At 57.4% G+C, this 9,051-nt stretch overlaps 1 protein-coding gene across 3 annotated transcripts in view; it reads left to right on the forward strand.

Annotated features, from left to right (window-relative positions):
- SYNE3 (spectrin repeat containing nuclear envelope family member 3) overlaps window positions 1–2,262 on the forward strand; it is an 89,368-nt gene extending 87,106 nt beyond the window's left edge. For 2 of the 3 annotated variants that reach the window (XM_029951051.1, XM_029951052.1), the window contains exon 18: window positions 167–205. Coding sequence is in view for 1 of the 3 variants with exons in the window: in XM_029951050.1 (XP_029806910.1) it covers window positions 167–376 (210 nt within the window). In the remaining 2 variants the exon portion in view is untranslated. Of the gene's footprint in view, window positions 1–166 lie in introns of all 3 variants that reach the window. The other variant, XM_029951050.1, reaches the window with a different exon arrangement.
- Window positions 2,263–9,051: the final 6,789 nt, after the last annotated feature.

The following is a 9,051-nucleotide window of genomic DNA, read 5'->3' on the forward strand; positions in this document are numbered from 1 at the left end:
AGTGTCCTTCTCAAGATTTATAGCCAGAGATCTTGGTTTCTGGCAAAACTGGCCTTCGCCCCACTTGACCGTCAGGAAGACTGAGACCCAGAAGGACTATCTGCTTGCCCTCCCCTCTGGCTCAGAGCCCCTGAGGGCGCTCACACATCCCTCTCTGGTTCCGCAGAGCTCGCGACATTGGCGGTGGCGAGGACTCCGCCCCCTCTTCCGGAAGGCGTGCCTCGCCGCGCTCCCGCTGCAGCTGCTGTTCCTGCTGTTCCTGCTGCTGCTCTTCCTGCTTCCGGTCGGGGAGGAGAACCGCAGCTGCGCGCTGGCCAACAACTTCGCCCGCTCCTTCGCGCTCATGCTCCGCTACAACGGCCCCCCACCCACCTAACCCGCTGGGGCGCACAGGTGACTCTCCCCCAGCCCTCCGTCAGCCCCGGGGCCCCTTCCGAGGGGACCCCGGAAACTGGAATCAGAGGCACGCGGCACGCCGCCTCGGCATAAATACTGGACGGGCGTCCCCCAAACACAACCACTTTTTATACGGTGTCGTCTTCGTCTGTTTATACTAAAGGTGTCCTATGTGCGAGTAGATAATGATGCACCGAATTTTTATATCCTCTGTATGTAGATGCGCTCGGTATGTATTGTTACATGTATGATGTCTGTTTGTCGGTGGGAGAGCCCTCGCTCAGCCCAGTGGCTTTCGCTTTGGGCACAGCGAGAACGAAACGACAGCGGCTTAGACGCTGTGGGGCAGAAGTGTCATGGTGAGGCTCGAAGGCAGACCTGGTGACAGCAGCGAGAAGTGACGGGTGATCGCATGAGATCAAGGATGGAAAAGAAGAACGACAACGGGCAGGACCCAGGACTCTACCCGCTCACAGTATCGGCACCGGGCGCAGGTGTGGGGCTGGGGGCACGAACCTACGCCTCTCAGCCTCTGATAGCCCAGAGCAGTGGCGGCCGGCGGTGGCCGTGACCCCAGCCTGCAGGCCTGGTTCGTTCATGCTCCCTGGCCAAGCGGAAGGGAAGGAGAGAGGCCTCATCGCTAAGGTCCTCACGGAGAATGAGAAGTGTGCCCTTCTGTCACCTTGGGCTGTTTGCCACTGTCCATGACTCGAGATGAAGGGTCAAAGGGGACCCCTGACACCCCAGGCAGAGGGAACCAGGGTCGAAGATGGAGGTGAGAGGCGGGGCTTGGGGCTCAGTCTGTCCAGGTGTCTCTGCTTCTTCCTTTAACGAGAACAGGGTCTTCTTGGCAGAGAGCTCCCACACGTGTCCCCACAGGGGGACCCAACAAGGCTGTCTCTGGGCCGGACCAGGCAGTTAAGCTCCATGCTCCCACCCCCCACCCCCCACCCAGAGAGGGGCCCCGCAGACCCTGTGCGGGCCCTGAGCCCAGACACATGTCCCTTCCTCCATTATAACTGGATAATTAACAGCATTATAACTGGATCTTGTTTCCCCTAAATCAATGAACACTAAGTTTCTTTTTGGAAAACGCTGGATGCCCTCTTTTTACAAACCGTTTTTGTCTGCCCCCCATACAAGTAGTAGACCGAGAGGGGCCCCTGCAGGCCTTTGGAATCATGAAGTGTCAGCCTCAGAAAGGCCCTGTAAAAAGGGAAACTGAGGACCCAGGAGGGCCCTGACTGCCGGCACCAAGCCCCACCCCACCACACTCTGTCACACCTGGCACCCCCCCAGCAGCCCGGGGCCAGAACCCAGTCCCCACCCCCTCACCTCCACTGGGCTGAGCTGGACGTTCTCAGGGCAGGAAAACGCAGCCGCGGAGAAGAGGGCTTGGTTCCCACTCAAAAAGCACACTTTTCCCCAGATCCTAGGAAACCGAGGTCTCTGCAGGCGGCCACTGTTCCTGGTGAACCCGGGCCTTGGGCCACGTGGGGGAGCCCAGGCGCTCCCCGGGCTGTGTGGGTCCGCGCTGGAAGGTCAGACTGTGGCGGGGCCTTAGAGCACCTCCTACTCTCCAGCTTCGAAGGCGAGGAGGTTGAGGCCTGAGAGGGGGAGGAACTTCCCCAGGACCACACAGCCAGAGGCAGGAAGGTGTTCTGAAGCCCGGGCTCACTGTAGGTGCACCGCCTGCAGCCCCCACCCGGGCGCGGAAGGGCGGGGACAGGGGCGGGAGCATCTGTATGTATTTTTTAAATTTTGATAATGAGGCCACAGAGCCTGCTTGTTTGCATAACTTCTTAAAAAAAGAGAATGGATATTTTCATTACTTTCTTATAAATACAATTGTGAAATAGCAACCCACTCACTGGTGCTTTTCAAATGTAATCTCTCCTGCTTACAGTGGATGCGGACGGTAGGATTTGTATGGTTTTCTAGCTTCCTGAACAACTAGAGAGGTTTAAGGTGCTGTGTGGGAAGGGGCCCAGTGGGACCTGCGCGTGTCTGTTTTCCCTCCGTCCCCAGAGGGAGAGTCGTGGAGAGAGATGTGAAGACCACGGCTGGGCCCAGCTTGTGTGTGTGTGTGTGTGTGTGTGTGTGTGTGTGTGTGTGTGTGTGTGTGAGAGAGAGAGAAGAGAAGAGAAGGTATGGGGAGGGTATGGGAGGGGGGAGCCGAGGGAGGAGGGAGGAGGGGAGGATGAGGAGGAGACGGGAGTGGGGAGGAGGGCAGAGGAGAAGGAGGGAGAAGAGGAGCGGGGAGGAGGAGGGGGAAGAGGAAAACACGGAGTATGGTCAAGGTGCTGGTCACCCTCCTCAGCTGCCTCCCGTCCCCCTGCCCTTTCTCTCAGTCGGACCGCTGTGCAGACGGGCACTGGCAGGACCGAGGGTGTTCGTAAAGCAGCCAGAGGGGGGGGTAGGATGTGCGCATGCGCATGGCAGAGGCGGCCCAGAGACTCCGGGAGGAGCAGAGGGGGCCATGGCATCAAAAACAGGCGTGCCTTCTGTTTGGTGTTCGTGGCTACCCCCGAGTAGGCACCGGAGAAGCCACATCTCATTTAATCCCCACCACCGTTCTTGGGATGATGTGTGAACTTTGCCTCCATTCTCCAGATGGGCAAGCTGAGGCCCAAAGACAGAGACACTTGCCTGTGCAGAGGTGGGACTTGAACCCAGGTCTGCTCTGTGCAAAGCCCACACTGGCAGGAGAGGAGGGGGGTTCCGGCTGGCTCTGCCAGGGGTGGGGGGGTGTTGCAGATGGATCTCAGTGAGCAAGCTCTCGGTCCCCTGCTGGGTGGGACAGGCCAGCTCCCACATGGGCCTCCCTACAGCTCTCCCTTGGGCTCCAGGAACAGTCACCTGGGGCCACAATCACAAGGGTCTTCCGCAGACCCCTTCACACGGGTTCCTGCCCAGAGAAGCAGGGCTTTCCACCCGTCTGGGGGCTGAGCACCTCTGTCCTCCTGTGGGGTCCCAGGCGTGGCAGCCTCGAGTGTGGATCCGGTGCCCCGCACAGGGTGGGGGCCTCAGCTGTGGTTGTCTAATTGCACTAAAAACCCCAGAGGCGAGTGTGTTTGGTGACACTCCCCCCCAGATGCCCAGGAAATGGGTCAAGCTGGATGGGACCCCCCTTGTCTCTCACAACCTCTGATTTCTTTGCTTCAGACAGCAGCCGGAGTTCCCAGCAGGGAGCAGAGGGATTCAAGGGTGTCTGTCCCTGGGCAGCCTCAGGGGAAGGAAGCTAAGGACCCTTTACAGCCCCGGGGGGTGGGGGGCAAGGAGAATGGCAGGCAGAGGGCAGAGAGAGGCCTGACCCCGGGCAGTGTGTGTCAGCTGAGGGCTCCTGACCCATCACTGCCTGTGCCCTGGGCCCAGCGATGCCGGCCCACCCTGCCTGTGGGGGGCGGGGGGGGGGGGCAGGAGGCTCAGGCTGCCCCACAGCACAGTTTAGGAGGCAATCCAATCAAATCTCACCAGGCGGCCCTGCAGAAGCTTTGGGGATGTGCCCATGAATCAGCCCTGGTTAGAGACGGCAGACGGAGCCGAGGAAGGAGCAGAAGACGAATGAGGGGCAAAGGCAGGAGGGGACAGACGACTTGACGTCACCGAACAGTGCACTACAAAGAGGCAAAGATGGAAAATTTCATGTTCTGTGCATTCTGCCGCAATTACAGAGGGAGGGGAGGGAGGGGCGTCAGGCTGGACCTTTCTAGGTCTCGACTTCTATCCGAGGGGACAAGGACCAGTGGCCGGGTGTTCACTGCCCAAAGACAGAATGGAAATAACAGTACTAATAAGCACAGATGCCTGGAGGTTTGGCCTCGTATGATTTTATTTCATCCACATGCCGCTCTTTATTCTTAGAGTATAGCATCCCTCTTGTGGGGTGTCCTGTGGCCTCTAGGAATGGGGGGGCGGGGGGAGAGCCACTGTATCTTCCTTTAGGTCCGTTCTCAGAGTCCTTAGAAGACAAAAGCGGCCAACTCTGCTGGTTTCCCCAAATGCAGTGTTTTTTCTGGAAGGACAGGAGAGCCCGGCCAGGAAGGCAGGAGGAGGGAGGGGGCGCAGTTTGGGAAGTGCCTGTGCTGGTCTCTCAGGGAGGGAAGAAGGAGAAACAGGAGGAGGACACGGTGGGAGTTGAGTCAGTGTCTTGCAACAGGGCCGAGGAAGGGCCGGGAGCCTGCTGCCCGTGGCCCTGAAGAGAGAGACGGGCGGTCACTAGTGGGGGGCTCCCGACGGCCGCTCAGGAGCCCGCGTCTGCCGCTTTCTGTCCAGCCAAGGGGGCAGACATGCCCTGTGCCTCTTTGCTCTTTAATCCAATGCAACAGGCGTTCTCCAGTCCCTTGTCTGTCCCCGGCTTGTGCCGGAGAATTCAGGTGAATAATGCCCTGTGTGTGCCCTCCAGGAGCTCACGGCCCAGGGCAACAGTGTGTGCCTTAGAAGATGCCAGCCAAGTGGAGTCCTTGCCCTTGTCCTTGCCCCTCAGCCCTCTTGGAGCAGGGCAAACCACTGTCACCGAAGCTGGAGGGGCACGCAGCGGGATAGCCCAGGATGTGGTCTGTGAGGGTCTTGCTGTCTCTTGGGGGCCACCATGAGGGGTGGTCCCTTGGGCTGTGCTATATCTTGAGGAGGGCTTCTAGAAGCTTCTGGGGAGGCCCAAGGCTAAGGGCAAGGACGTGCAAGCCCTCAAACACTGCATGTTTATTGCTATTTCTTTTACTGGCACAATTATTTGTCTGCAGCCACGGGTCATGGTAAAAAATTTGTGGTTGGAAATACCAAACTGAGAAGCCCACTTTCCCCCACTGGAGATCTTCTGGCTCACTAGTGCACATTCCAGCAATCAGTCTGGCCAAGAATTAGGATCCCCATGCCCTCCCCCGCCTCCCCCCCAGGGCGAGTCCCCGGAGCAAGGGCACTGAGCAGCCCCCTGAGGGAGTCAGTACCTAGAGTGGGGAGGGGGCTGGGAGGGGTCCTGCGTGTTCTGAGTCCTGAGATGCCAACAGTGTCCTTTGAAACCTGTTACTGGAGCAGCTCTCACGGGTGGTGGCACAGGGACATCCGGGGAGCCTCTTGCATCCCTGGCCCAGCCGGGACTGCACCCCGATTCTTCCTCTCAGCTCCTCCGGCGGGCCTCCCCCGGCCCTGCTCCTGTCACCCAGTCTGATGGTCCCCAGGCCCCATCAGCAACACAGGGGAGGTGGTGAGGCCGTGAACCGCGAGCTCAGCACAGGCCAGCACTAAACGCACGCACCTACCCTCCTATGACTGCATCCGTGGCAGACCCTGCTAGTTGATCACTGAGCTCTTCCCCTCCCCTGTCTGGCCTGCATGGACGTCACGGTCCTTCTGGAAACCACCCAGGCAGCTGCCGCTAATCAGTCCTATTTGGCATGTGAGAAAAACCTGTCTGACCTCCTTGTCCCTGATTCCAGCCCCCTCAGAAAACTCTCAACTCTGGCCTCCACCCCTCCTCCCCCTTTCTTTTTTTATTTTAAAATTAGGATGTTCCCAGGGCCCCTGGATGGCTCAGTCAATTAAGCGTCCAGCTCTTGATATTGGCTCAAGTCATGATTTCACGATTCGGGAGAGCGAGCCCCGCATGAGTTCGGAGCCTGCATGGGATTCTCTCCCCCACCCTTAAAAATAAATAAACCTAAAAAAAAATTATTAAAAGTAAAATGGAATTAGGATGTTTCCAATCAAATCAGTCTAATCAGTCTCCTTAGTTTAGCCCATGGGGGATACAAACTTAACTCCAGAAAGCAGATAAGGGGAGGAATTACCACAGAGAATTTTAGGGGAAGCAAAATGGAGGAGGAAATGCTAAATTACCTGTTTTTTTTTTTAAGCTATCAGAGGTGGGAGGGCTTTTATCGACCCTCTTATTCCAACCTGTGCCCATTTTACAGATGAGGAAACTGAGGTCCCGACAGCTCCTGTTCACCCAGTGATGCAGGGAGTGAGTTCCAGAGGCAGGGAGCGGTCTCACCGCATCAGGTGACAGAGTGCTCAGGGCTGGACAGGGTGCAGAGGGAGTTCTGCTGTTAACAGCTGGGTGACCTTGGGGGGTTCCCTGCCACCAACCTTGCACCATAAAAGGGGAAGTTAGCCCTGGAATCCCTCGCGCCACTAGAGATGTTAGGCACTCTCGGAAGATGGTGGTGGGCTCCGGCGTGGAGGGAACTGTCTAGATGCAGCCCCACCAACTTTGACGTAAATAACCAGGGACTTTGCTTTCCCCTCATCCTGAGAGATCTAGGGCCAGGCAGCCGTTGGCATCCTTCGCTCAGCTCAAGGATGTCAGAGCCAAGGTTTCTGCAGCTCCCTCCCTTCCCTCGAGGTGACCACCTGGCCCTAGGTGCTTGCACAACCTCCTGTCATCACGTCTGGGTTCCAGGCAGGACAAGGTGAATGAGCTAGCTGAACCCGCCCTCCATTTCGGCAGCGTTCCCAGAAGCTCCACCTGGAGACTTCTGCTGCCCCCTCATTGGCCAGACTGTGTCACGCGGTTCCTTTACCTCGGCAGGAACCCGGGAACGCCCCCCAACAAAACTGGCAGGTCTTAGCGATTCAGAGGATGGAGTGGATTGAGGTGACGCTTAGATGCCTCTGCCTCCGATATGGGGACCCTCCGTGTCTTGGTCTAGAGCTCCGCCAGCAGAGCCTGGAGGACGTTCATCAGTGGACTGAGAGCATGACGCGCCACCGCCCACCTGCGCCACCAGGTGGCAGGGCTCCCTGGGTCCACGAAGTCCTTATTGTCCCCAAGGTATTGCAAGCGTCCATTCCACACTCAGGGCGCTTCCAGGCTCACCTCTTTGTAAGATCTGGGGACAGGCAAGTGAGTCAGGTGCCCCTGCTTGGCCACAGTGTGCAGAGACAGCGCCTCCCCTGCCCCGGCCCGGCCCGGGGCTAAGCTTTTTAACACCTTTGTGTTTGGAATTCGCCCAGGAACTCCGCATTTGCTTTCATTTCTTCTGAAACAGGAGTTTACGCCTGGGTGCAAATCCTGGAAAGAGAGGCCCTCTGAGCTTTTCCAGGGCAGCCCCGCACTTTCTAGCAGATCCGGGAGTGCTGGACACACCCACAGGTGGCTCCCATCAGCTGGCCTCCAGCAGAGGGGGGAGTCAAAGGGCCGACACCAGCCATCCTGCTCCCTCGGTTCCAGTTACAAGAGAAATGCCTTCTGTCTGTCTGTCTTCAGAGTGAGAAGAAGGAGGAATTTGTTTTTAAAAGGGAATTAAATCAAACCTCACAGTCTAAAAACGGACCTTCCAACCCGAGCGCCCAGAGCTTGAGAGAACAGTCAACCAATTCAGCATCGCCCCCCACCTGCGGTCGTTGTCATGGTAACATACTGGTGCTCACAGGTTGGTACCCGACCACCGTGTCCAGGCGGGACAGTGATCCTACAGAGAGGTCTGTTTCCCCAAAGGGCCTGGGCTTCCTTTCCAGGATGCTTGCTCCGGGGGTCAGCAATCAGCCCCTCTTCCTGTTCTGATGTGAAGGGGAGGGAAGAAACCTCGATTCAGGACTTACAAGATGCCCCTGATTTTAAAAGTTTTTAAGTATTTATTTTTGAGAGAGAGAGAGAGAGAGAGAGAGAGAGCGAGAGAGCGAGCGAGCAAGCAGGGGAGGGACAGAGAGAGAATATCCAAAGCGGGCTCCAGGCTCTGAGCTGTCAGCACAGAGCCTGACTTAGGGCTTAAAATGAACTGCAAGATCATGATCTGAACTGAAGTCCGACACTCAACAGACTGAGCCGCCCGGGTGCCCCACCCTGACTCCTTCTTTTTTTTTTTTTTTAAATGTTTTATTTATTTTTGAGACAGAGACAGAGCATGAACGGGCAGGGGCAGAGAGAGAGGGAGACACAGAATCTGAAGCAGGCTCCAGGCTCTGAGCTAGCTGTCAGCACAGAGCCCGATGCGGGGCTCGAACCCACAAACGTGAGATCTGACCTGAGCTGAAGTCGGACACTCAACCGACTGAGCCACCCAGGTGCCCCCTGACTCCTTCTAAATGCCGGTGTTAGGGTTATGATCCTGTGGAAAGCAGAGCTTAGGGAGGGTTAGCCTACAAGCAACCGGAGAGTCAGTGAGTGGCCCCTTTGGGACTTGAACCCAGTGGTGAAGGGGTCCAGCCTCTCCACTGAAGTTTAGTCTCAGCTACCTGTCTTCTTTTGGTGGCCCCAGCTGCCACTGCCTTGGGGGCCAGTTGACTCATTGAGGATGACATTGGGAGCACAGGCTGCAGGGCTCTCCCCCCATGCCCACCCCCTCCAGGGAATTTGTCACCTCCCACCAGCATGGGGACCTGGCAACAGCCGGATGGGTGCCAGAGGTTGGGGACCGGTGCAGGTCTCCCCTGGAAGAACAGCGACAGGCCACCTCTCCCAGGGCAGGTGGGGACCGAGGGGGCTTTGTGTCCTCACTACCTGCTCCGATTTCTTCTACTGGAGAAAAAAAGAGACATTTTCTCTCTATGACCAGAGGCCATGCATGCTCTAGAAGCTTCACTGGCAAGGAAGAAATGGACCGAGGAAGTGTGTGTGTGTGTGTGTGTGTGTGTGTGTGTGTGTGAGTGAGTGAGTGTGTGTGTGAGTGGGAGTATGGTGTGTGCATGCTATATACACGCAGAGGCCCAGAAGCA

The sequence above is a fragment of the Suricata suricatta genome, chromosome 9, assembly GCF_006229205.1.
Source record: "Suricata suricatta isolate VVHF042 chromosome 9, meerkat_22Aug2017_6uvM2_HiC, whole genome shotgun sequence".
Classification (NCBI taxonomy): domain Eukaryota; kingdom Metazoa; phylum Chordata; class Mammalia; order Carnivora; family Herpestidae; genus Suricata; species Suricata suricatta.